This window comes from Hyalella azteca, unplaced genomic scaffold (assembly GCF_000764305.2).
Source record: "Hyalella azteca isolate HAZT.00-mixed unplaced genomic scaffold, Hazt_2.0.2 contig3582, whole genome shotgun sequence".
NCBI classification, from domain to species: Eukaryota; Metazoa; Arthropoda; class Malacostraca; order Amphipoda; family Hyalellidae; genus Hyalella; species Hyalella azteca.
The window spans coordinates 26,059-53,858 of record NW_025933827.1 but is presented as its reverse complement, the minus strand read 5'-3'; the positions used below and the strand labels follow the sequence as shown (position 1 = coordinate 53,858).

Below are 27,800 nucleotides of genomic sequence, written 5' to 3'. Positions count from 1 at the left end.
AGTTTTTGAGTTGTGGGGGTTTTTGTTAAAAAAACGAAAAGTGGTCTAAGTTACCCCGCCGGTCTAAGTTACCCCATTTTACGGTAGTTTTTAATGTTCAAAGGTTAAAAATATTAGAAAATATCATCTAAAGCAGGACAGTACACTGAGTACAGTCTGTACATGTGTGCAATATAATCTACCTTTTCAGCTACAACTACCATCACGTCAATGCCACGAAAGTTGCCACCTCACTAAAGTTGCCATGCTACAGTGAAAACTGAATAATTTTTAATAAAGAACCAATTCAAACATTTTGCTATTAGGGTAAACGCAGTATATTCCAACACTTTAAGGATGTAGCAAAAAATGAATGGCTATAAAAAAATCACTGTATGCGCTACTCAAGTTCTGTTTGCTTTACGTCACTCTCCAAACACTGCACTATGCACCAGCAACAATGAAACGTTGCAAAATGTTGCCATATTTATTCAAAAGCCTTTAGAATGCAGAGCTACCAAATCCATATATTCCGGCGCAGTGCGACACTGTGTGTGACTAAATTAGGCATTTTGTGAGACTAATTCCGGCCGCGCTTCAAACTATTAATTCGTAATTCCAACACTCTTGTGTTAAAATTCCGGTCGCTGTGTCGCCTGTGTGAGCTGTATTGGAATACAACACAGCTTGGAATTGGAACACTATTGAATATTGAAGACTACTTATTTAGGCTTTTAATTAAGAGCTATTAAGGTTTTAATAAAGAGCATTTTAATTTTGGCACACAGCTTGGAACGAGCTGTGTCTAATTGTCTATCGAGTGTCTAATTCCAAGCTGTGTCAGAATTAGTTTTTATGTGTCTATAACCGTCTCTTAACTTAATCATCTATTAATTTATTTACGACTTGAAATCAACAAATACAAGTATACTTAAAGGATTCCTAATATATTCACAGACTTATTTAAAAGTCTCAAACCATAATATTCTTTCTACACAGACAGTTTATCACTATTTGGTAGAGCAAGGTCAACTCTAAACTTTGACACATTTTTCGATGTTCTTGCTGGATGACGCGCACTGTCTCTCTTTGGATCTCAACATTTTCCCGCCAGACGGCCCAGACCTAGTGTTTTGGCATTAGTATGGCATGCAAGAGTATGACGTCACTATTTCTACCAACAACAAATGCATGGAACTAAGAAAAAGGAAAAAAGTCAATAAGTGTTGGAATTACCCACAATGTCGGAATATGCCGCGTTTACCCTATAGAAAACAACTATACCATTTGTTTGTGTTGCCTAAACATGGCATAATGCATTTCCAGCAATTGAATGAATTAATTAATACCTATGTAAATATTTTTGAGATTCCAAATCAACATGATGAAAATTCTTCAAACAATATAAATTTTGTCCTTCTAGGCTTCTCTTCTCTGCACTGTAATTGGCTGAGTTTGGCACAATTGGGCAATGATCTATTGCCAGGAAAACATTTTCCGTACAAATCCGTGGTCATTCTGACCAGTGAAATTTCTTGGTTACTTCCATTGTTCCCAAATTGCCATAAATAACTATAAAAATCCACACTCAGGATGATGTTTGTTTTCACGTAATTTTCCCACGCATTATGACTTTTTTTAAGCCATTGCTGCGCACAGTTTGTCGCAACTTCTGGCCGTCCCCGCTTGTGCGCACAAGCATTGGAGCAACACACAGATACATTTTGACAAGGGACAAGAGACAGAAAACTTATAATACCATCAAACGGGGTAATAAGGGACGGTTTTGAGCGTTTTTTGTTGATAACTTCTAACCATGAAACATTTCAGAAACGAGTTTGAGCTCATTTTAAAGCTCTTTGCGAGGGCTATTGAATGGCATCTTCAAAAAGTCATAAGCTATATGTCATTTGCCAGACGCAAAATAAAAGCATTCCGAATTAGCCACAGGAACAAGGTGTGATGTCCCATGCACACACATTATCCATCGCCTGTGAGTCACAGAATGCAAGAACTTATTAAGCCACAAATTTATAAATAAATAAATAATTCATCATGGAAATATCTTGCTGGAACACTTTAAGAGACTGCATAAACAGAATACAATATTATTAACTTATTAATCTAACCAACTAAACAATAAAGTAGTACCGGTAGTTCATTTGCTTGCCACTGCTGGCGCTGCAATCTGTCCTTGGGCCACTCTAGATTTGTAATATGCTTCACTTCTTATTCAATTTTTCAAAGTTGAATAATTAATTCATATTATTATTGAATATCAACAAATGAAGTTTATTCTATATTCCTAATTTCATTCTACTTATAGTAGAATGAATAATGCTTTTTGTCCTATTTTTTTTTCTCATGGTTGTTTTTCATAGAAAACTATGCACCATAAATTTAGTTAATTTAAAATAGTAATAGAGAGTTCACATGATGACTTTTCATATTTTACTTGAAAATTATAATTTCAAGTGATGAATTTAATTAGTATCAAAGCATGGAAATCTGGGGATACAACTTTTACAATGATTTTTAGCCTTTACATGTAGTACCTAATGCATGAAATTACCAATCAATAATCCATGGTACTTCTGTCCACAATGAACCTTACTGTAAAACTATTCTTTGGTGAAAACTACGCCTTGGTGGAAGCTTGCTTGGTTGGGAATTTTGAATATGAAAGGAAGAGGCCTGGAAGAAGTGCAGATTCAAGTCTTTAGGAGCCTAAAAGATATGAAAAAATTATAATTTCTGCATGTATTTCAATGCTGTTAATCATGAGAAACTTCAGAGTATCTATCTTGTTATAAAGACTCTGTAAATAAATTTTAGTTTGGCTGTAAATGTGACTCCAAATTAAAATTAATGTAGCAAGTATTTTTTGTATGAAAGATACTCTTGAAGTTTCTCAATGTTAGCAGAATTGAAGTCCATGCAGAAACATACATTTTTAGCACATTTTCTCATTTATGGAAAAAAATGCACTATTGTGCTCGCCATGTCCATCCATCCGTCTGTCTGTCTGCCCGTCTGTCCGTGACCTCAAGCTTTCGTCAACAAGAAAATGTGCTCTCTTTCACTCACTGCAGTGAGTACTGAGTTACATATTTTTTATATTTTTAGGCTGAAATTCAGGCTGTTACAGACTTGAAACCACACTTCATCCATGCCTTATATTTCAAATTAAAAATTCGCCAGCAAACAAGGCTAGCTGCCACAGCTGATGCCGCAGCTTGCTGCCAACACAACGCTGGCCTGCCCCTTTCGTTCATCCACTGCATAGCTACCTATCTTTTGTTTGGGAAGGTGCTAGTGTGTTGAGTGGCAGTCTGTAAAGAAGCATTGATTGTTTCAAAATGTCATAAAACCATGTTCTTTTATATTACCATACCTATAGAATTGCACTATGTTTTGGAGATATGGCAAAGTTTGTGTTGGTTAGATGCTTTAAGAGGCAGGTTTTTGAAGATAAATTTTTGTTGCTATGTATACCTACAATGCAATAATTGTCTAAGTTAGGCCTTGAATTATGTAAGAAGCATTCATCACCTAAGTTCATTCTCAGATAAGTAGGAGGTTGACTTTTTAAATGTTGTAAAATAACTTCAAATGTTGTGCATGATGTTCATGCATTGATTGGAGTTGCGCACACGAAGTGTCAAGCATAGAGCTGCTGCTCTGAGAACATTTTGAATAGACAAGACCTGAGTTATATTTTTGCTAAATAAGCTTAATAAGTCAAACTGCTCAGTTAAATCTCTTCTAATAAAACTGAATGTCTATTCCAGGAGCATAAACATACTCAAAAAGATAATTTAATCTGCATTTTTTGATATTATATTATGTGTTATGTAATTCAATACATGTATTTGTTCAAGTATGTATGTTAATATAATTACCATATCAACAGTGTATATTCATATGTTTAGTTGGATAAAATTAATTGTTTTGGCATATATTATTTCTGAAAAGGAGGAAACTTGAATGCTTGCTATATAAAGTCAATTATCTTATGTTAACTTTATGAGAAAAAAATAACTGTTATATACATTGATGCAAGTCTTTCATTAAGCTAGTTGAACCTAATCAATAACCTCTAATCATTAGCCAGGGTGCGTGATGCCTCAAGTCAAACTGGGCAAAAATTTTTTTGTTCCATAGGATTCCACCATGACCTTAAACTGTATCTCCTGTAATTAGGTTGGTGTAGTATTTGGGTGGAGTGCATTATGCCTCAGGCATAACTAAATGAATAACCCTTTTCTAAAATTCCTCCATGGTGGCCAGACTTTGGAGTAAGACACAATAAAAGTTGAGGATGCTCAGCTCATTGCCCAAAAATAACTAGGTAGGATTATGGTAGATTGGAGTTTGCTGTTATGCTTCTTCATAGATTGCAATTTATTATCAGTGCAGACATTCGTAGTGTACATTACCACGGCTGCAGGTGTCAGGTACCAGCAAAGACAGGTGGCCAAAAGCTACAGTATCCCTGTGCTGCTAATTGATTAATCAATAGCATCTCAACTTTAAAGGATTCATTATACTGACAGGGCTATATTATTGATGATTTGTCATAGGCTCTATAATAATCTTTATTAACATGCATACCTATATATATATATATGGTATATACAAACTAACTTCCATAATATACCTTCTCATAAAGTATTTCTTATTTTCCAGTGGGCCAAAAAGAAGAAGAAGAAGAAGTTGAAAGCCAATAGTGGTGAGTTTCCCAAAAAATTTGTGGAGCATTTAATTTGTAATATTAAGAGTTGACTGTCCCATCTCATTCATGGGCTGACAACCATTTATTATCTGGACCAAAACATCATGAAACTTGATTCATTATTTATTCAAGATAAATTCACATTCCTTTTGTTATCATGTTTCAAGTTTCTCTCAGTTTGTGAAGCATATTATTCACTATCTCAACCATGAGTCAGTGTCAAGTGATTGTTCATTATTTTCATCACATTGGTATCTTTCTGCATAGAATTGCAAGTTCATCTGCAGCATTGAATTGTGGTCCAATATGACTGGCATATACGTATTGATAAAAAAATTTGTGTTTTCTATTAGATCTTTGTTCATCTCCATATTGATCAAAAGTCACAATCTACAGAGAAGTGGAATCATTAAGCACTACCGGGTATAGGTATACCTATTTGCATTGACATTACCCTGGGCCTTGGGGTTTTGTGATGATTAGTTGCTTTTGGGTACGGTATCTTGGCTGAATATTTCTGAGACTCTTGGTTGTCTAAGACTGAGGTGCATGAAGGTTTTTATAATTTTTAACAATTTTTATTATGGTAAATCAGCATGGTATGCAAGATCTATAGTTGAAACTTCAATCTTTTGTTTTAGAAGCAAGTGCACATGACTGTATTTTTTTGCAAATGGAGGTTAATTAATTAAATAAATACTTTCTATTTTGAATATAGGTAGGTATGGTATGGTATATACTGGAAAAATGCCAAACAAACTTGCTGAGAATTTTTTTGTAAATTAAATTAAAATGGCATGCATTGCACTATAAAAAGTTAAAAGAACTTAAAAATGGACTTACGTTTTAGCCACAATGACAATCAAGAGTAAAATTGTTATTGTTCCTGCTTCTTTTAAATATAACCTTTGTTAATGTACCTATGTATGAGGGGCTATTCAGAAACTAGGGAACGCTTTGTAATAAAACAAAAGCAGGGTACAGGAAAAATATTTTGTTATAAACTTCTGAAATAGTAACTAAAATGCTAGTTTTCTACATAGTCAACAAATAAATTAACAAATAGTGGTGGACAAGCTTTGAACATTCTTTGTCATAGATATCTGCCACCTGCAATCTCAGCCACTCAGCAACTCACGCCTGGAGTTAATTGTTGTCATCACAACGCTGTTGCTAGCCAGTTCTTCATCTTTGAGAACAAGTGAAAATCACTTGGTGCTAGGTCTGTACTGTAGGGTGGATAAGGGAAAATGTCCCATTTGAATGAGTCAAAAAGTTCTGCAGTTCAATTTGCTGTTTGAGGTCTGACATTGCCATGTGAAGTCTGGCTAATCAATCTGCAGAACTTCTTGACTCTTTCAAATGGGAGATTTTCCTGCATCCCCCCTATAGTATCAACCTAGAACCGAGTGAGTTTCACTTGTACCCAAAGATGAAGAACTGGCTAGCAACATTGTATTTTGATAAATACGATGAGCTCTGAGCATGCATCACTGAGTGGCTGATATTGCTGCAGAAGATTTCTAAGATGAAACAAATGTGAAGCTTGTCTACTGCTACAATAAGTGCCTTCATTTGTTTGGTGTCAATGTAGAAAAGTAGCATTTTAGTCACTATTTCAGATGTAAATGATAAAATAATTTTCCTGTACCCAATTTTTATTTTATTACAATATGTTCCCTAGTTTCTGAATAGCCCTTGTAATAACCTTATTTGTATTAACATTATTATTCTAGCAAAATATAACAGTAATTAGAATTATGTGCTAGAGCTTTGGGATAAAATTTAAAGGTTATTCATGAATTTCATTGGCTGTAAAAGGGGGTGACTTGGACCATTTTAGAATTTTGAAGCTCATCATTATTGAACCAGCTATGTTTGACTTGAGTTGAAACATGCATATGTAAGGTCAGTAGGTACCTACGGTTTACTCACCAGTAGGTGCATCTTTCTTCTCCTCTTGGTATTCATGTACAGTTGTAGGAAAGGTGGGTGGTCTATGTCAGACATCCTTGGGGTGACTTGGATTGGGTAATTAATCTGGGACTCATCATGGTTGAAAATATGGGTAGGAGTTATGTCTTTTATCTCCTTGCTAGCCTTGAAGAGTACTCCTTCAGAGTTTGCTTCCCCAAAGCTGCTCTTAATCTTTTAATATCATTTGCTAGTCTTTTACCTGAATTGCTATGCTGCTTGATGAAGGCAAAAGCCCAGTTGGGCCCTCAAAGGTTCATTGAAAACTTAAGGACGGTTTGTCCTTGCTCATCCCAGAACCTTCTGGTCAATAGTCCTTAGGTCCATACACTGAAACATGTAGCCATAATCACTACACTGTGCAAGTCTTTTGACAACAATGCTCTCCTGTGCCCTAAAAAACAGTTTGGCCTCCAGTCTTTGTAACATAGCTTCTATGCACTCTGTTGAACAAAACAGACTTGCCTAAGCCATACCGGTACTGTTAAGCAGCTTGGGTTAGCCTTATTTTGGGTTAGCCTTGTCTCTTATTAAATCTTCTACTCTATCTACTTCATCTCCCATATAGTTTCTGTAGGTGCAGAAGCCCTTACAGCTCTTGTAGGCCCTAGGCACAGGTATCCATGGTATGCAGGTGTTTAACAATGTAGCCATTTACAGTAATTAACTGGTTAATAGGCACAATATAAATTTAGAACAATAAGTAACCTAGAAAATATATATATATATATATAATAAATTTAGAACAATAAGTAACCTAGAAAATATATATATATATATATAGCATTAGTAACACTTGAATAACACGTGTTTAATGATTAAATGTGGTTTTTATTTGCAATATGATTCAGTTCAAGTCACCTCATTTGATGTCATTTAGACTGGTCCAAGTGACCCCATTAAGGGCATTGCCCACCCAATTTGTAATTATCACAATGAACTTAGGTTGGCTCCAATACATAAAACTGGAAGGCTTGTAGGGTAATGTAGGTATCAGTTAGGGGTCATTCTGTCAAATAGTTGAGAAATGAGAGGGGGTATATTGATAGGGTACAAAATTTTTTCATTTTTAGCACTCCCTTTTGTGATACAAATAGTCACAGTAAATAATCCTTTTTGCATTTATAGATTATCATATGGCACTTTAAGAGCCATCAACTCAATTTTTTTAAAGCAAGAACTTTTTGAGTTATTGGGTTTTATTTTCTTAAAAGTCAAAAGGTCCAAGTTGCCCTGTTTATGGTATTATAAACCTTAAAAGTCTTATGATTGATCTGACTGGAAAATTTAAGTGTGTTGGATTCTTATATTGTTAATTGCTTACTTTGCAGAGGATCTGTTGCAAGATTTTGTCATGCCTGATGTTAGCAACTGCATTAAGTTGTCCCCCAATGGCGAGTATCTCATGGCTTGTGGCACCTACAAACCTGTCATGAAATGTTATGACCTGTCTGAGCTATCTGTCAAATTTGAAAGAGGGATGGACTATGAAGTTATTCGACTAGAAATTCTCAGTGATGATTATAGTAAGGTAAGACAATCATCAGCATCATTCTGACCTTGCATTAATTGAAGCAAGGAAATGTCATTCAATACAGATTTCTTATTTTTTCTTCATGTAACCATTGAATTTATTATCTATGAATATATTTGATGAAATCTTTGCCAAAATGGCACTTATGTTTCTTTACTTCGAGCAGATAGCTTACCTTCAAGAATATCGTTATGTTGAGCTGCATGGTCAGGGTGGCCGTATCCACCGCCTACGAATACCCAAGTTTGGCCGTGACCTCTGCCTACATCAGCCATCAGCTGATCTGTATATTGCAGCGTCTGGGTAGGTTTTGTTTGATTGTCACTTATTTTGTTTTCTCTTGTTGTAAACACAAAAGACTTTTATTGTAGACCAGTTATTTCCTCTTGATGCAAACTCATAAAATTCTTATTGTGCACAGATAACACTGAGGAAAACCAACTTGCTATAATGCTTCCCATCACTCAAACAGGAGCCAAACATTGGCTACAGAAAGAATTTATTTTATTTAGAATTTGATGAAGTTTGTGTGGGGAACACCATATCTTGGAAGCTTTGTGCATGGTCTACACTGAGCATCAGCAATGATGGGTATTCTAAAATTTGGATAAATTATGTACTCTTGATGTTACATTATACCACAAAATAACCATATTGCACCATTGTGCTTCAATTTTAGATTTTCTTCATGTGCATCATGAGTGTATGATGTCAAGAGATGAAAGTATCCTGAAAATATTACCCTGAAATAATACATAATATTGGAGAAATTGAATGATATCATATATTATATGTTAATCTATGCTGCCACTTCTAGCTTTAAAATAAATAAATAATATCAATCGAATTTAAATTGATTTGATTTCTTAATTGGCTTTTAATGCTATAAAATTCCACTTTTTCAATATTTGTTTTAATAAAGATACATTCAGTATGTGTATACATGGACATTATATCATTTGATGCATTAACCTCTATGTCATAGGCCAGATTATCAAAACATTGCAATCATACTCATGCACAAGAACTTACATAATGCCTACAACTAATTTCGGCATTATCACCTAGAAGTACACATAGGTAATTTTGGCCCTATGTAAATATTCGTATGCAATGCTTACCGATCTAAAATGGTATTATCAAACCCATGTGAATGAACAGCCTAATGGAAATGGTAGTCATCTAGTTTTTAAAAAGATACATTTTCAAATACACTGTTAATAATAATTTTCCCTTCCTTACAATAATTTATGACAGTTTGAGCTTACATATTTTGATACAAGTTGAAAGAAAACTTGTACCTACAGTATAATTATTCCATCATTGATATTAGGACATCTGCGGAGAATTAATGCAGAAATGTATGATAAATATGATTCATAGGAAGGTTAAAATTAACAATTTGTTTTTAAATTAACATCTTGTTTGCCAACTGACAGAGCAGGTCAGTTGGCTGGTTGATATCTATGCCAAATATGATGATTGGCTGGTGAAGATCCTTATAATTTTGAATCAATAATTCAGTAATGAAGTTTTTCCAATGAATAATCTTAAAACTCTGTGATTTGAAAATTAACATTTGATTCTAATTTCTGACAAAATTGATAGATCTATAACCCTTGGCATCAAAACGATTTAAATTTATTCACTAGTGGCATGACTATAGGTACCTTATAGGTATGTTTAGGTATAAGTAAAAATATTTCAAAATTTTCAGTTTTATTGGGAACATGATGAGTTCCAATCACTTCACTCTGGAAATAGTTGTGCCTTACTCCACTTCTGCAACCTCCGAGTTGTCTTAAAGTTGTGTTCAAGAAGTTGTTTTGTTGCTTGCGCAAAATGTTTTGATAATACTACCGTTTAGAGTTATGTCCACTTCGCTGTGCTTACGTGTACCTAAGCACTTGTGTGTATGTTGTGGTGTTTTGATAATCTGGCCTCATGTTGATAAATATAAGCACCATTGATTCTATGAATGCAGGCTCCTGCTTATTATCAAAATGAATATACATAACTCACTAAAATATTTTTCAGACTAACATTGAACAAGCATCATGGGCTCTTAACAATGGGTACTGATGATGGCATCCTGCAGTGCTGGGACCCACGAGACCGCAGTAAAGCCGGGGTCCTTGACTGTGGCAAGCACATGGCCGAGTATGCCAACAGGTTGGTGTTGAATGTTATGCCAACAAGTTGGTGTTGAATGTTATGCCAACAGGTTAGTGTTGAATGTTATGCCAACAGGTTAGTGTTGAATGTTATGCCAACAGGTTAGTGTTGAATGTTATGCCAACAAGTTGCTGCAACAGATCATCAGTATCAGCAAAAGTTCTGATTACTTAATGCAGCAGCTTGATTGTGCAAAATATGCCACAGAATTAGACCAACGCTATGAAAAAAATCTTGCTACCATGAAAACTCCCTCAAAAATAACTGCTGTTCAATAGTTTGCTCTCCAGTAGTAGACCTTTCTTAATATTTCTTGCATTATTGCAATTTCTTTGAGGACAAAACGTCCACAAAAGACTTGAAGACTCATTACAATGAAGAGCAATGTTATAGACCACGTCTAAATTTTCTTTCATGTTCACATTGCAGTTTGGACGAGGAGATCAGGTCCAGGAAAGACCTGCGCATCACATCACTTGAATACAGCGGCCCACACACACTGGCCGTAGGCAACTATACAGGGCAGGTCAGTTGTGTAAGCTCTTCTATACAGGGACTTTATATTATATATATGTATAATAATAATATAATATTATTATATCCTGAAACATTACTCAACATTGAAGTATTCATGTTGTTCATTCAGATCCTGATGTACGACATCCGCTGCCAGAGCCCGTACCTGATACGTGACCACCACAACCGCTCGCCCATCCAAGCTCTGCACTTCCATTCCTCCGGCAACGTCTTCTCCATGGCGCCAAATGTGCTCAAAATATGGGACAAGAATAACGTCAGTTGCGCTTCATTTATCTAATAACTTGATGTATCTTATATTTTGATTTGCTAGTCAACAAAATTGTTACGATGAAGACTTGAGTGCTTGGCTTATCCATTTGAATCTTGAGCTACCTCTTGAATAGCAAACATCATTCTGGATGTATTTGGTTCTTCAAAAGGCAATCATCCGTATTGTTGTTGATTTTGAAGATTTTCAATAATTAAAATCAGTGTGACCTTATTTCCTTACATTCATTTGATAGGACGATTTTAAATTTAAAGTAGCTACTTTGTAGAAGTCCATCAGTTGACCTTGACCAGCAGAATTCCTTCATCCTAACGTAAACTTGTCTTGGGTAATTTGTTGAGAATGGTTTCAAGCGGCTTTTTAGTAACAATGACAATTTCCTATTAATAACCCGATTTTCATCTAATTTTTCATTGTGCTCCTGGTAGATTGTTAAAAAACTTTTTTTTCTGCAACTCGCTGGTTAATTGAAGAATTTTCATCAATTGGCCACTTTACCAGATGAAACTGTGTATATAATTACTGCGAGCCAAGAGTTCCATATTTGGCTAACCATAATTAAGATGTGCAAGGCTTATATAGATTTTTTTCGGCAATATTTTTTGAATGTTTTATTATAAAATGTATTAGGAATGTTTTATTATTTTGCGGCAGGGCGAGGCGGTTACGAGCATCGAAGGCGACGCGCCATTCAACGACATGGCCGTCGTGCCGGGCACAGGGCTGGCCTTCTTCGCTGCTGAGGACAAGAACATGAAGGCTTACTTTATCCCCGTCAGTGTTGTGTGTCTTGTATGGTGTGTGTCTTGTAGTATAGTGTGTGTCTTGTATAGTGTGTGTCTTGTATATCCTCCCTGTGAGTGTTGTGTGTCTTGTATGGTGTGTGTCTTGTATAGTGTGTGCCTAGTATAGTGTGTGCCTTATATAGTGTATGCCTAGTATAAGTGTGTGCCTTGTATAGTGAGTGTTTTGTATATCCTCCCTGTGAGTGTTGTGTTAACAGGAGCATGGAGGTTGAAGGTAAAGTCTCATCATCCCGACACCCTGAATCTAGTTTATTATTTTGAAACTAAAGTAGGGCCATTGAGGAAAGTCCCGTTCAAATCCTTATTTAGCAAGGAATTTCGTGACTGAATATTAACTTACCAATCCCTCAGGGGAAACTTCTGACGGGTGTCTGTGCTCGTCAGAAGTCCTATGGGATTTCGTGCTCCCAGGGTGATTGTTCCTGAGCGCCCCACCGCTGAGCTCGCGGTGTCTGACTGCGGGCTTCAGTTGTGGGGTTAAGTTATTATGTAGGTAGGATTCCGTACATCAAGTTATTATGTAGGTAGGATTCCTTACATTAAGTTATTATGTAGGTAGGATTCCTTACATTACGTTATTATGTAGGTAGGATTCCTTACATTAAGTTATTATGTAGGTAGGATTCCTTACATNTCTGTTAATCCTGTTACTTGTGCCGAGGTGGCCGAGGGTGTTTCCAGCATGTGTGCCCACGATACGAAAGCATTAGGCTCCTGTGTTGTTAGTGCTTATTCTGTGCGTATATGTGCTTTAATTGACACTGGTGCTCAAATAAGCTTAATTAGCGACGAAGCTCTCAGGATGTTGAGGGCAAGTCAAGTGCATGTTTGGGAAGAGAACCTGAACGGCCGTATTAGTACAGTTAATGGTTGTCACACTCAAATAATTGGTTTAGTATTCATTAAGGTGTCAATAGGTCATGTAATGTTTCCAAAAATTATGCCATTCGCAGTTGTGTCTACTAGGGATATGCCATGCTGTGTAATATTGGGAGCTAACTTTTTAATTGAGAATAACATTGCACGCTGTCTCTTATACACATCTAGATGTGTATAAGAGACAGGGACAGAGCTTATTTCCCAAACAGGGTTAACTATTTTGTGACCCTTCTTTACATAGGTTTTCTTTGAAAATTAGCCAGAAATTCATTATTTGCAGAAGAGGGTTGAAACAAGCACTGAAATGACAGGCAATGATTGCTCTAACATATTCTTTCGCCAAATTGAATTCAGTGCAATTAGAATGCATGCCATGGGCCGGTCCTTTCTTACCCCATGAAGGCTGCGATCCTGTCTTACCCCATTTGACTATATTGGCTATCTTGATGATAGTTCGTCTTCCACACACAGCATGGTCCCAACAAGGATAATAAGTATCGCTGTAATCTGTCTACAAATATGTTGATAACCTCACTCATGTACTACAGTCTTGGCCAACAAGGACAAGAAGTATCATCGTGTTCTGTCTATAATTATGTTGGTTAACTTGCCTAATTTAAGCAGAGCCTCGGCCCCGCCCCCGCGTGGTGTGGTCACTTGGACGCGATGACGGAGGAGATGGAGGAGGACGCCGAGGCGACCGTGGCCGCGCAGTACGACGACTACACCTTCGTGACGGAGGGCGAGCTGCTCGAGCTGGGGCTTAAGGACCTTGTTGGTAGGTGTTGGGTGTGCTGGTGTGGTGGGCTTAAGGACCTTGTTGGTGGGTGTTGGCTGTGCTGGAGGGGTGGGCTGAAGGACCTTGTTAGTGGGTGTTGGGTGTGCTGTTTTGGCATTGAATTCATTCAGCGGACGAGTGTAAGGGCTTCTCAGACCGGGACTCAGAAGCATGAAGATCGCGGTGGTGTACGTTTGGATGACCTGAGGGAAATTATATTTTCAGTTATTTTACAAGAAATATTCGGCATTGGGGATGCTTAAATTACCAAATTCAAGTTGAATTTTCTTACGTTGCAAGGGAACTCATTGAGTCGATCCGACAATTAACTCCTGGGCCTGAGAAGGTCCCAGCTTGCGGCTAGATCGGCATGTTTGCTCATTTAATGTGCCACTATTTCTATAAGGTTAAGTTATATCTAAGTACTTATTTGCTCAGGCACGAGCATGCTGAGAGCGTCCATGCACGGCTACTACATCAATAATGCGCTCTACAACAAAGCCAAGCGTCTCGCGGTGCCTGTCAAGCCCATCAACGTCATCAAGCAGAAGCTGAAGGAGACCATCGCTGAAGAGAACAAGATCAAACTTAAGCAGAAAGAGGTTGGATCTTTCTCAATGTTCATTTTAATTTATTAACACCATACACTGACAACACGTTGCACGTCGCCATTGATAGAAATGGGATAAAAATGGCACTTTAACTGTTGCCAGTGTTAAGATGAGAATTTCTTGATAATTTAGTAATTTATATAATAATTTAATAATAATTGATGATAATTTTAATTGATAAGATAATTCATTTTCTTTTCTTGATAATTTTATTGTGAAGCCTATAATATGCACTTTCATAATCCTGAATTGCTTCTAGCAGTCGTTGCCTAAAAATTAAAGTTGCAGAAATAATTTGTAAATTTGTCTGCAGAAGGAAGGCGTTGTGAACAAGGAGGTGCTGCAGGCGGTCGGAGACGAGTTCAAGGAGGAGATTTTGGACGAGAGAATTTCGCGGCTCTTCAGAGACCAACGTTTTGCCAGAGACCCTGAGCTCGCTAAGCGGTTGGTTCACATCGCACCCTGATCACATTTCTTTTTCACATCAAATCCTGATCACATTTTTTTTCACATCGTATCTTAATCACATTTTTTTCACATTGTATCTTGATCACATTTCCTATTCACATCGCATCTTGATCACATTTTCTTTTCCTTTTCAAATCGCCTTTTCTGTAGCATCCAATTTGTAATAATCCGAATTCTTTTTTTTGCTAATCCAAATAGATCACGTGGGGACAAAAGTACTTGTCACAAAGGTATTTAAATTAGATTGAGTATGGTGAGTAGACGACCATTGACGGGAACAGCACGGCTACAAGTGGGGTTTGTGCTGGAGGTACAGTCAGCAGGGGAGGGCTATGAGAGGTACAGTCAGCAGGGGAGGGCTATGAGAGGTACAGTCAGCAGGGGAGGGCTATGAGAGGTACAGTCAGCAGGGGAGGGCTATGAGAGGTACAGTACCACAATAATTTGAAATCTTCATTTGGGCGAGCGTTTTACGAGAGAACACAAACTCAAAAGGAAGTTGTTTACTTTTCAACACCATATACCAATTGTCCCAGTTATATATTTTAGTTTATCATAACCATAATTTTGAACAGGCCATAGGCGTATTTTCTACTTATTGTTCGACTTTAATATCTCGCATCATTCCAGGCTAGACCGGTCTGGCGGTGCCGGCATCAAGATGAAGGAGGCCTTCAAGAAGCGCAAGAGGGAAATAGAGCGCGAGGAACAAGAGTTCCAAAACGAGGTGCGTCAAAACTTAGACAGTTTATTTAATGTCATTTTTTCTGACCCTGGAAGTTCTCTGTGTATTTCGCTCAGCTAATTGCCTAGTTTTGAATTACTCTTACATCGCCGTTGAATATTCGTTTACTAGGGCTATATTTTCGAGTAGCTTGCGTATTTTCTCATGGAATAATGTCTCGATTTTCTTACTTTTTTTCATTCTTTAGGCATAAATTTACCTCTTCAGTACTTTTGATATTCTTTAAATGCATTGTTTATGTCATTAACCAAATGTCATTATTAGCTTTTTAACTTCCTGACTTTTTTTTAACTTCCCTTTCATAAACCTACTTCCTGATTTTAATCGCCCTTTCATAAACCTACTTCCTGATTTTGATCGCCCTTTTATAAACCCACTTCCTGATTTTAATCGCCCTTCCATGTACCCGTTTCAGCCTGAAGACGCTGGGGAAGTCTCTGATGCCGACTCCATCTTGGATGCTATTGATGATAGCGCGCCGAGAAGCGAGTCTGAAGAGGATGAGGAGGTGAGAATAATAATGGATATGCAAAATGAACTTTAAAAATATATAGAGATAAATAAGTTCCATATTGTCATTAATGTTGTGGACTATGTCTGTTACTCTTTCACCCTTGGTTAAGGTGTAACAGTCTACAGACACACTTGGGATTCGCTATTTTAAGAGATTTTGAAATAATGAAAGACAAATATTGTTAAAATTTCTGTTAAAGTAGAGTTTTAGTTATTTGGAAACTTCAACGTGAAGCACAAGTGTTGTCAAAATAGCTTAGCTATAATCATAATCCTTTTCAGAGAGAACAGCAGAAGCAAAAACTGTTTAGGAACAAACCTCGTCGCTTCTAAGGGACATCAGAGCAGGGCACGTCTACAAGTCCGCCTTATCCATCACCTTTTATTAAACTGTGATATTGATCCTGTTTATCCATCGCCTTATATCACCAACTTTGATATTGATCCTGCGTATCCATCACCTTTATCAACAACTGTGATATTGATCCTGCTTATCGCCTTATATTACCAACTGTAATGTTGGTACAACAGAGACGTCCGTCAACTCCCGAGACATTGTACATTGTGTGGGAGTTGACGTTGTCTTCAGCACGCGCGTGTCAGCCGTCCTTAGCACGCGCGTGTCAGCCGTCCTTGGCGCGCGCGTGTCGGCCGTCCTTAGCACGCGCGTGTCAGCCGTCCTCGGCACGCGCGTGTCAGCCGTCCTTGGCACGCGCGTGTCAGCCGTCCTTGGCACGCGTGTGTCGGCCGTCCTTAGCACGCGCGTGTCGGCCGTCCTTGGCACGCGCGTGTCCGCCGTCCTTGGCACGCGCGTGTCGGCCGTCCTTGGCACGCGCGTGTCGGCCGTCCTTAGCACGCGGGTGTCGGTCGTGAAAACGTACGAAGCACTGTGGTTATTTACGTCAAGTTTCAGCTCGCTGATTCGCAGGACTGCTTGCTTATGAGCGATTAGGTCATCAAATACTTGATATAAGAATTAAATCTTGTCTGTGGGCAGCAACTTAAACGTTGACCATTAAACAGGATACAAATGAGTGCTCGTTTATTTGAACTTTCATCTGTGAGCTACGAATTCCCACTAGGCTCTCCAGTTGTGGGATCCTCTCCAATAATAAGTCACCTTAGCTGCAGATAATTTTGCCGCTTTATTTTGATGATAAAAATGAAATGTACCGTATTTTTCGTGTTGGAGTATTTTCGACTCTTGATTGTTGGAGTATTTTCGACTTTTCTTGATCTTGAAAAAAAAGAATATCAAAAGTACTGAAGAGGTAAATTTATGCCTAAAGATTTTCGACACAGCGTTCAAGGTTCAAAATATCATATTAAGTCCAGTGTATATTGTACAGACCTCATTACAAGTTAGTTAGTTAGTTTAGTGGCCAAATGTTTACTAGCGCTTCAGCTATTTAGCTATCTCGCTGACGGCAAACGAGAGGAATCGGATAGAGTTCTCTATTTGTGGCAAGATAATAAGTGAACTCAGGGTTAATGGTTTAACTTTTTCGATTTCTCCAAGATTTCTCGCTCAAGGCCGGAAACTAAAGGCCAATTCAATTTCCCGCCCCTTGAAAGACGGTAGACGAAGTTAATCCAGTGCCTCCAGGTTGCACAATCTCAAGTCTCATCCAAAGCGAAATCTCAGCGAGTCCGGAAAGCGGCGCATTGAAACGCGCAGCCCTGGTAAAGCACAGCTCAGCCAGAGACCAGGGTGCGTGGTACAGTACAGCAGAGCTGTAGATGCGAGGTCTCTTCAGAGGCACTGGAGTGCGTATGGAGGCCAGGACTGCGGTGCAGTCCACCGCAGCTCAAGTGGAAATATCCTTGAGGAAAGTGCGTTTCACCTCCCCGTAAGCGCCTACGGGTACCAAGATGTCCGTCTAGGAGGGGTGTCACAAGTTGACTTAATGCGGATGAGCGGGAAGTTTTCATGGGCCTGTCTAATAGAAGAACAGAGATTTTGGATTTTCTCCAAAGATGATGAGACCATTCCAGATTGTGGCGGGAGTATGTGTGCCTGATTGATTTACGTAGGGACGGAGGACTTGCCAGAGGCTTCTGTCAATTTTTAGAAGGTGGACAATTCTGAGACTCCTAAGATGAGATCAGAGAGACACGCCTTCGCAGCCTCGAGCTTCGGGGAGACACGATGATGATGAGGTGATCATAATAGTCTGAGTACAGATCACAATAAATGGCGCACCGGACTAACATGTCTCGCATCCCGTTCTTCTTGTAAAGCTATAGTCGAATTTCGACCTAACCGATAACCTAACCGTCTGCAAAGAACACCAACATCGATCTAATCACTAAGAACTTTTGTGCAATACTATAACAGTCTTGCTTGAATACACGACTAAGGTGCATCGTGAATGAAGTCTAAACCTCTTTTTACATCAGTCGAACATTGTTTGCAAGCTTATAACCGTTGAAAAGCATTCGCTAACACGCAACAGGAACTCCCGGGCTCACCGATTGTTCTGCAGCATTCGACGAAGCTTGCAACAAGTGTTCCGTTTCATAGAACTGTTCTCAACCAAATCTTGAAATTACGGTCCCTTTAGTTACATATGTCAGTGACCGGCTATTAGAGTATCGTGAAGGAATGTCTCCATTAATTGTCTGAGCCTTAAACAGAACAAATTTATCCACTAAACAACGGCCTGTTCAATTTTCAGTAGACATCATATTGCACCACAATGACTTGCTAGGGTACACTTCGAGTAATCTAAAGTTCCCGAATATATGGAACGCTCGCAAAAATGACTCGCAAGCCCTGCCTGATAACCGTTCTTACATTACTATCATAAGTACATTACTTACATTAAATCATAGGTACATTACTTGCATTACTACCCTCTCTCATTACTAAATCACGATTTCACTTGTAGAATTACAGTGTTTATTCCAGTCGAAACCTAAGGGGATTTGCTTGTAAATTTGATCAATTGTCATAATTATCACTCCATATTCAAATTCAAATCTTTCCTGTGTGACCATTCAGAACGAAACATTTGGATACTTTACTAATCAGGCAGACTAGTCAATCATAATGTAACTTATTTATTTGAATATTAATCAAGTTTATAAAAACAGTTGTATGTGAGGTTGACTTCCCATGCACTAATTTCTGCCGTTATGACCAAACTCTATACATTTTATAGTAAAGAAAATACGTAATTTGTCATATTTTTGCTACACTTTTCTGGTCAGACGAACACGGTAACATGTCCGAGTCTATGAAATTCAATTCTTGCTGCCGCCGTTACACTTTTGACGTTCAAGAACCGAATGAATTTGAACTAATGGTTATTACTCACAATTCTAATACTTCAATTTTTTTTACTAACATTAACTACCGTCCGTCATTAATATTCCTTCAAAAACTAGTCGACTCCAGGTTGCTCGAGTATCCCCGGGCCTAGTCAGGACTGCGATCCAGTTTGCGAGACTTGTTTCTATGGAGAAAAAATCCTCCGCGTCTGCCAGTAGAGACACTGAGAGACTCGCAGTGCAGTCTGATCTGGGCGGCGGGCGCTGGCGGCACTGCGTGAAACTTCAGCCCCCGTTTTGTGTTTCAATTTTGCTGCTGGAAATTTGGTATTTCAATCATATAAATTAGACTCTATGAGTTATTATTTAGATTAATTATTCAGTAGAGCTTAATTTAACCCGTAATTTCGGGCTAAGTTCTCTAGTCGTTTAAACTCTGCAACAGGTCATTTTTCTCAGAATGCAAACCACAGCTCATTGTTGTCGACTCAAACTTGAATCTAAATTAGAGTCTTACAATTGTGATGGTAGTTTGAAACTATATCTATTATGAACGGCTACTGACCATATACAAGAGGACTGGAGCACCAGCACACTTAGGACTGAGTTAATTACTTGAAAAAAAACTAGATTTGTATTATTTTTATGATTTAATTTCAGGGAAGGAACAGACCTTGAAGTCCCTCCACCCGAAATGCGGTAAGCGTTCTAGGCTGGACGAAATTGTTCGGCCTACTTTTCTATTTCGAGAAATTCTACAAATCGATTTATCTATCGTCTAAACACTGCAGTTAATGTCATACTGCTGCCCATGTCCGGAACGCGTTGCTATAACGAAATTAGTTCCAACTATTGCAGTTACATTTTAGATACCGATTTCTTGACTGGCACAGAAACATCGAAGAGGCTTGTAAAAACATATACCTACATAAAAAAATGCATTACTATTTTCAAGGAGTCTCACTATTCTTTAGATTGGTAGATCAAAAGGTAGGTTTAGCAAGTAATAATAGTATTTTAACGACAACACAAATGTGACAACATTCATTTCCAAGTTAAGAGAAGGATTTAATAATTAAATTTTTTTCGACATAACTACACGTATATAGGATACAACACAAAACTTTCGAGCCACAAAGTCCCTCCGCGAACAATTTGAAAGTTTAAACAAATCCGGTAGTTTGGCAATAAATAGCTGGGGTCTGATCCAAAATGACGAATGTTCCAGCAATCGTGGGTTGGTTAATGTTGTGCACCTCTGCATGATGACGATGCTGGTGGGTTTCTGCATCACCTGCATCACTGTGCGAGCGACCGTCATGTGAGTTTGTCTCTGGGGATTCCTCTGCCCTCCAGCTTGAAGATGGAAGGTGACACGATCTCGATGTCGTGGTTGTCAGTACAATTATTACAATGTAGCCCAAATAATGAAGAAGTCTACGACCCTCTTAAAAGCAAAATTTATAGACTACACCGGCCTCTTGGAGAACTTCCGCTCTTTGGCAGGGCCATTCTTGCGTATAGTCCAGAGTTTGATGTTGTTGTCAAGGGTGTCACCAAGCCTGTTGAATTCATCAATCATCTTGAGATGAAGTTGCTCGTTTGTCATACTCAATTTCGTAGTTGCTACTCCAATGTAGTCCAAATGATGAAAAAGTTTACAACAAAATTTCGTTATTCAATGCTTCTCTTAACTTGACAATGAATTCGAAACGTCGTTAATATAATATTATTACTTGCTAAACTTGCCTTTTGATCATTGTAATGCACTGTCTGATCAGTAGTTGTATGCATATCAGCAAGAAAATTCTGCAATATAATACTTATAAAAATGAATAAATAGCATACAAATCGAGCTGACTGTCGGTCCACTTTTTCTTATCGTGTAAATAACTGTTGAGCTAAACAGGCTACGAGCATTGAACTTCTAGACTCAATTTGTGACGCATCTCGTCAAGCAGGCTGCCGGCCCTGGTGGTAGATATTCATGCTAGCCACGATAGCACAGCATTCATAGCCACGATATTCATGCTGATACCCGCACATATATTATTTATTATATCATATCATACCATACCGCATCGTATCACATATACTGGTCAAAAGAGAAATTGTTCTGAGATCATTTTGTGCAGGTTAGACAGCAACTTTGCTGCTGATTTCAAAACTTGCTCGTTTTTTTTTTTTGAAAATATAATTCTTTCGTAAAATATTTTTCTAATTATATATGTATAAATATACATCGTATTATATTCTTATTATAGTATAATATATATTGTATCATATTATTATTTTCTTATGGCAGGTTGCAGGTGCTGTTACTGGCACTCACGTGCCGCCAGGCCATAGCCAAAATATTCGACAAATGTGAACTGGCGCATCTGCTTGAGACCAAGCATGGCATGACGCGAGTCGATGTCCAGGACTGTGAGTAATACTGTCGCTCCAGCAAAAATGCACTGATTTTCAAGGATTGAAATGCTCAAGAGTTCCAGAACGAGGTGTGTCAAAATTTAGACAGGTTATTTAATGTCATTTTTTCTGACCCTGGAAGTTCTCATGTATTTCGCTCAGCTAATTGCCTAGTTTTGAGTTACTATTATATCGGCGTTGAATATCTTTGACTAGGGCTATATTTTCGCGTAGCTTGTCTATTTTTTGATGGAATAATGTTTCAGTTTACTCACTTTCTTTTCATTCTTTAGGCATACATTTACCTCTTCAGCGCTCTTAATATTCTTTTAATGCATTGTTTATGTCATTAACCCAATGTAACCATTAGCTTTCTTCAAATTTATGATTTTAATCACCCTTTCATTAACCCACTTCCTGATTTCAATCGCCCTTCCATGTCCTCGTTTCAGCCTGAAGACGCTGGGGAAGTCTCTGATGCCGACTCAATCTTGGATGCTATTGATGATAGCGCGCCGAGAAGCGAGTCTGAAGAAGATGACGAGGTGAGGATAATCATGGAAATGCAAAATGAACATGTAAAATATACCTATATAGATAAATTACTTCCATATTGTCATTAATGTTGGTGGACGATCTCTGTTACTCTTAAAACTTGGTTAAGGAGTAGCAGACATCCTTGGGATTCGCTATTTCAAGAGATTTTGAAAAATGAAAGACCAATAACGTTGAAATTTCTGTTAAAGTAGAGTTATAGTTATTTGAAAACTTTAAAATAAAGCACAAGTGTTGTCAAAATATCATAGCTAAAATCATAATCCTTTTCAGAGAGAGCAGCAGAAGCAAAAACTGTTTCGGAACAAACCTCGTCGCTTCTGAGGGACATCATAGCAGGGCTTGTCTACAAGTCCTCCTTATCCATCACCCTTTATTAAACTGTGATATTGATCCTGCTTATCTATCGCCTTATATTACCAACGGTGATGTTGGTATAACAGACGATCCTCAACTCCCCATTTATTTGAACTTTCATCTGTGAACTACGAATCCCCACTAGGCTCTCCAGTTGCCTGTACATCTCCTGTAATAAGTCACCTTGGCTGCAGATAATTTTGCCGCTTTATTTTGATGATAAAAATGAAATGTACTGTATTTTTCGTGTTGAATAATTTTCGATTCTTTTGATTATCCATACGGCGTTCAAGGTACTAAATATCATATTAAGTCCTGTGTTGTTTGTTGCTGTCGTGCGCCCGAGTCTAGAGTTTGGAAACGTTGTGTGGTCACCGAGATTTAAAAAGGACAAAAATTTAATAGAGAATGTTAAAAGACGTGCAACAAGGATAATTCCAGGCTAAAAGGGCAAGTTCTATGAAGAAAGATTAAATATTATGAAGCTTCCAAGCCTCAGTTATCGACGTCTGCGTGGGGACCTCATTGAAGTATACAAGTATACTCATGGTTTTATAACGAAATTAGTTCCAACTATTGCAGTTACATTTTAGATACCGATTTCTTGACTGGCACAGAAACATCGAAGAGGCTTGTAAAAACATATACCTACATAAAAAAATGCATTACTATTTTCAAGGAGTCTCACTATTCTTTAGATTGGTAGATCAAAAGGTAGGTTTAGCAAGTAATAATAGTATTTTAACGACAACACAAATGTGACAACATTCATTTCCAAGTTAAGAGAAGGATTTAATAATTAAATTTTTTTCGACATAACTACACGTATATAGGATACAACACAAAACTTTCGAGCCACAAAGTCCCTCCGCGAACAATTTGAAAGTTTAAACAAATCCGGTAGTTTGGCAATAAATAGCTGGGGTCTGATCCAAAATGACGAATGTTCCAGCAATCGTGGGTTGGTTAATGTTGTGCACCTCTGCATGATGACGATGCTGGTGGGTTTCTGCATCACCTGCATCACTGTGCGAGCGACCGTCATGTGAGTTTGTCTCTGGGGATTCCTCTGCCCTCCAGCTTGAAGATGGAAGGTGACACGATCTCGATGTCGTGGTTGTCAGTACAATTATTACAATGTAGCCCAAATAATGAAGAAGTCTACGACCCTCTTAAAAGCAAAATTTATAGACTACACCGGCCTCTTGGAGAACTTCCGCTCTTTGGCAGGGCCATTCTTGCGTATAGTCCAGAGTTTGATGTTGTTGTCAAGGGTGTCACCAAGCCTGTTGAATTCATCAATCATCTTGAGATGAAGTTGCTCGTTTGTCATACTCAATTTCGTAGTTGCTACTCCAATGTAGTCCAAATGATGAAAAAGTTTACAACAAAATTTCGTTATTCAATGCTTCTCTTAACTTGACAATGAATTCGAAACGTCGTTAATATAATATTATTACTTGCTAAACTTGCCTTTTGATCATTGTAATGCACTGTCTGATCAGTAGTTGTATGCATATCAGCAAGAAAATTCTGCAATATAATACTTATAAAAATGAATAAATAGCATACAAATCGAGCTGACTGTCGGTCCACTTTTTCTTATCGTGTAAATAACTGTTGAGCTAAACAGGCTACGAGCATTGAACTTCTAGACTCAATTTGTGACGCATCTCGTCAAGCAGGTTGCCGGCCCTGCTGGTAGATATTCATGCTAGCCACGATAGCACAGCATTCATAGCCACGATATTCATGCTATTACTCGCACATGTATTATGTATTATATCATATCATACCATACCGCATCGTATCACATATACTGGTCAAAAGAGAAATGGTTCTGAGATCATTTTGTGCCGGTTGGACAGCAATTTCGCTGATGATTTCAAAACTTGCTCTGTTTGTTTCTTTAGCACGTCTATTTTTTGAAAAAATATAATTCACGCGTAAAATATTTTTGATAATTATCTATGTATAAATATATATCGTAGTATTTTCTTATTATAATTTAATATATATTGTATTATATTGTTATGGCAGGTTGCAGGTGCTGTTACTCGCACTCGCCTGCCGCCAGGCCATAGCCAAAATATTCGACAAATGTGAACTGGCGCACCTGCTCGAGACCAAGCATGGCATGACGCGAGTCGATGTCCAGGACTGTGAGTAATACTGTCGCTCCAGCAAAAATGCACTGATTTTCAAGGATTGAAATGCTTTTATTGATACTTACAAACGCTTATAGTTATTTTGTTACTCATGTACCCATCAGCCACATTGCACAGTTTTCTCTTACACCATATTCTCTTATGTAAGCTATAAGATATATGCGTAACAAATCATTAACATAATTCAGGATTATTCTAGTTATAATATTCCTGTATGAGGGGTGTGCATCGCTGAACACGAGTCCACCTTCAACACGGAGGCTGTGAACAAGTTCAACTGGGATGGTTCCCGCGACTACGGTTTGTTCCAACTCAGCGACAAGTTCTGGTGTGACGACCACACCGGCAAGAATGTCTGCAAGACGCCGTGTTCTGGTGAGTCTTTACCTTCTGAGTGATTAAACGCTCATATTGTGGGTGCCAAAAGTGTCGAATAACTGAGAAATACACTAGATGCATAGGCCTATCAGTTTTCGAAAAAAAGTGTTTTTAATGATTTTTGATGATAAAAATATTAATTGCAGCTAGAATTGTAGTGAATTGATTCCAAGTAACTTGTTAAAACCCTTTAGGGTTTTCGATTGTCGATGATTGATCAGCAGATTTTTTATTTCAGCATTTCTGGATGATGACTTGACAGACGACCTAGCGTGCGTGCGGCGCATTATCAAGGACACTGAAGCATGGAAGGGCAAGGGAACTGGTCTGACAGCCTGGTGGGTCTCTGCTCAAACTTCAACCCTATAATAAATATCATAGACATAATTTATGGGGGCATTATGCATGGATTGTCTTCTTTTATCTAGGGCGCTATGCTGAGCTACATAAACGTGTAATGAACCACAGGCTGAGAATGACTTCAATCAAATGAATGTCGGAGAGCGGCTCTGTAGAGCTTTGCAGTTATTAAAATGAAACTATTAATATTCTCCTGATCAGCGTAGTATAATGGGAGATTTATAAAAGATCCAAATAAAAAAAATATGCTAAGAGCAAAGTAACTCTGTTTATGATTTTTATCGGCATGAAAAAATAAAATATGCAATCAAAATTGTGGTGTTTCATATGTTATGGATTGAATCTAAAAAATACTTGTATTTACATAACATCTCTTCGCAGGGTCGCCTATGTGAACCGCTGTCAAGGCCAGGATCTGAAGACGAACGTTGCTGAATGTTATGACGGAACTTACCCTGTCCCTACAGAGATCCGTCCTGACGATAACATTATTCCTCGACTACCTGAAGAACATCCTTCAACATCCACTTCACCATCAGTGCCTTCCTCTTCACCATCAGTGCCTTCCTCTTCACCATCAGTGCCTTCCACTCCACCCTCAGTGCCTTCCTCTTCACCCTCAGTACCTTCCTCTTCAGTTCCTCCTAATACTCCTGTAGAGAACAACGAGATCGTCAACTCAGCTCGTGTGCCATATCCTTCACATCACGAGCTTGTGGTGCCAGAACACGTGTCTCGCAGCGGTGCCGTGGCAGTGCACGTAGGCTCAGATAAGACTGCCTTATTTTCTGCGCTGCTGAGATCGGGTGGCGAGAGACCAGCAGTTGGCAAATCTCTTGAGCTCAGCCAACCTGCCTCGTTTCTTGTTCCCCAACAATATTCTGGCCATGTGTTCTACAGGACTTTTTCTCCTATGTATTATGTTATAATTTAATACCCTGTTGTACGTTATAGCCTTTTTATTATTTTTTCTTTCTTCTTTTTGTTCAGCTTTTTTAAACTTTACCCTTGTTCCATCAATAAGTTAAATGCCTTCAAAATTCTGCTGTATTAGACGTCAGCAAAATATATTCATAGTATCCTGGTCATTAGTATCTTGGTGTCGTTTGCAAATATGATACAGACACTGAGACACTTGGTTCACTGTCACTTCTATGTCGGCGATGTGAATGAGGAAGAGGATTGGGCCGAGTACCGTTCCTTATGGTACTCCATTCTTCACCCTAACCTCGCTCGATCTCGAGCCTCCAACAACGACAGCTTGAAAGCTTGTAGTCTTTCCGCTAGGAAGTTGTGGATCTATGCCAACAATTCACCTCCGACCACCATTAGTCTTAATTACAACACTTCTCTTTAACTTCACTTCTTGTTTGTTTGGCTGTCTGTCTGTCTGCTACAAATCTTATAATCAAAATTTAACACACTTCTACTTATCCTATCGATCTGAAATTTTGCACACTTGCGTAAAGTTGGAGACAATGCAAGAATCAAATGACAAAATAAATTATTTTAAAAATTAAAAAAAATTTTAAATATTAAAAAAATTGAAAAAATAATTTTGTCATCTACAAATCTTATAACTGATATATGACACACTTTTACCTGTCCAATTGACCTGAAATTTTGCACACTTGTGTGAAGTTGGAGACAATGCATAAATCAATTGACTGAATGAATAATTTTGAAAAAATTTATATATTAAAATAAATTGAAAAATTAATTTTTTTAATATTCGAAAATAAAGTTAGAAATTCATTGTACATCCGTAACATTGGAAACACTGGATTCTTTAGAAGTGTTGTCTTTAAAAAGTAATTTTTAAACGTATATTTTTATTTTCTAAAGAGCACTCCATGGGCAGCACTATCGTTAGAATCATTAACGACTCATTGCCACAGACCATCAATGCAGCCAACTTACGGTGCAGAATGGAAAAACGCTATCGGTGTGGACGTCTTCAATGCAAATTTGAATCCCTAGTAGCCTCGGTTATTATTAGTCAATTTCTATGCGCTGAATTTCTAAGGTTCATTAGTAAATTGTTCGGAGCAATCGTCAAAAATTGTGTCGGGCGCGTCATTAGCGTCAAAATGATTGCCCATGGATTGTCTGAGAATTACACAGATTTTGAATACTGAACAGAAGGATGAAGAAGCTAGGAAAATTTTCTTGTTCATTCGAGTCCGACCTGTTCTTGTGTTGTGTACGTGGATCGGCTCTCTAAGTCAGCTCATTACGATACTAGCCTCCCCGATTACGTACGTCGTTGGCGCTCCATGCATGTATGAACGC

At 38.1% G+C, this 27,800-nt stretch overlaps 2 protein-coding genes and 1 long non-coding RNA gene across 4 annotated transcripts in view; all 3 read left to right on the top strand.

The window, feature by feature from the left end:
• The window catches only part of LOC108668283 (nucleolar protein 10), a 19,625-nt gene extending 3,218 nt beyond the window's left edge, over positions 1-16,407 (top strand). Inside the window, exons 2-14 of the mRNA XM_018155469.2 lie at positions 4,669-4,711; positions 8,020-8,219; positions 8,389-8,525; positions 10,260-10,394; positions 10,827-10,923; positions 11,044-11,190; positions 11,860-11,979; positions 13,515-13,668; positions 14,107-14,270; positions 14,593-14,723; positions 15,378-15,474; positions 15,908-16,000; positions 16,288-16,407. Of these exons, the coding sequence (XP_018010958.1) occupies positions 4,669-4,711; positions 8,020-8,219; positions 8,389-8,525; positions 10,260-10,394; positions 10,827-10,923; positions 11,044-11,190; positions 11,860-11,979; positions 13,515-13,668; positions 14,107-14,270; positions 14,593-14,723; positions 15,378-15,474; positions 15,908-16,000; positions 16,288-16,338 (1,569 nt within the window). The 3' untranslated portion in view covers positions 16,339-16,407. The remainder of the gene's footprint in view (positions 1-4,668; positions 4,712-8,019; positions 8,220-8,388; positions 8,526-10,259; positions 10,395-10,826; positions 10,924-11,043; positions 11,191-11,859; positions 11,980-13,514; positions 13,669-14,106; positions 14,271-14,592; positions 14,724-15,377; positions 15,475-15,907; positions 16,001-16,287) is intronic.
• Positions 16,408-19,534: 3,127 nt separating this feature from the next.
• On the top strand, positions 19,535-26,589 carry LOC108668285. Of its 2 annotated transcripts, XM_018155471.2 has the most exons (6): positions 19,535-19,605; positions 19,939-19,977; positions 24,643-24,764; positions 24,990-25,145; positions 25,387-25,486; positions 25,890-26,589. In XM_018155471.2, exons 2-6 carry the CDS (start codon positions 19,973-19,975, stop codon positions 26,440-26,442), a joined length of 936 nt encoding a protein of 311 aa, XP_018010960.1. In that variant the 5' UTR covers positions 19,535-19,605; positions 19,939-19,972; the 3' UTR covers positions 26,443-26,589. The 2 variants fall into 2 exon arrangements, with proteins under 2 accessions (XP_018010960.1, XP_018010961.1); XM_018155472.2 differs by lacking the exons at positions 19,535-19,605; positions 24,643-24,764 and adding an exon at positions 21,584-21,705 and having other exon boundaries at positions 19,614-19,977.
• On the top strand, positions 21,762-22,586 carry LOC108668286. Its single transcript, XR_001930593.2, has 3 exons — positions 21,762-21,779; positions 22,143-22,235; positions 22,519-22,586. It is a non-coding gene; the product is annotated as an uncharacterized LOC108668286 (long non-coding RNA).
• Positions 26,590-27,800: the final 1,211 nt, after the last annotated feature.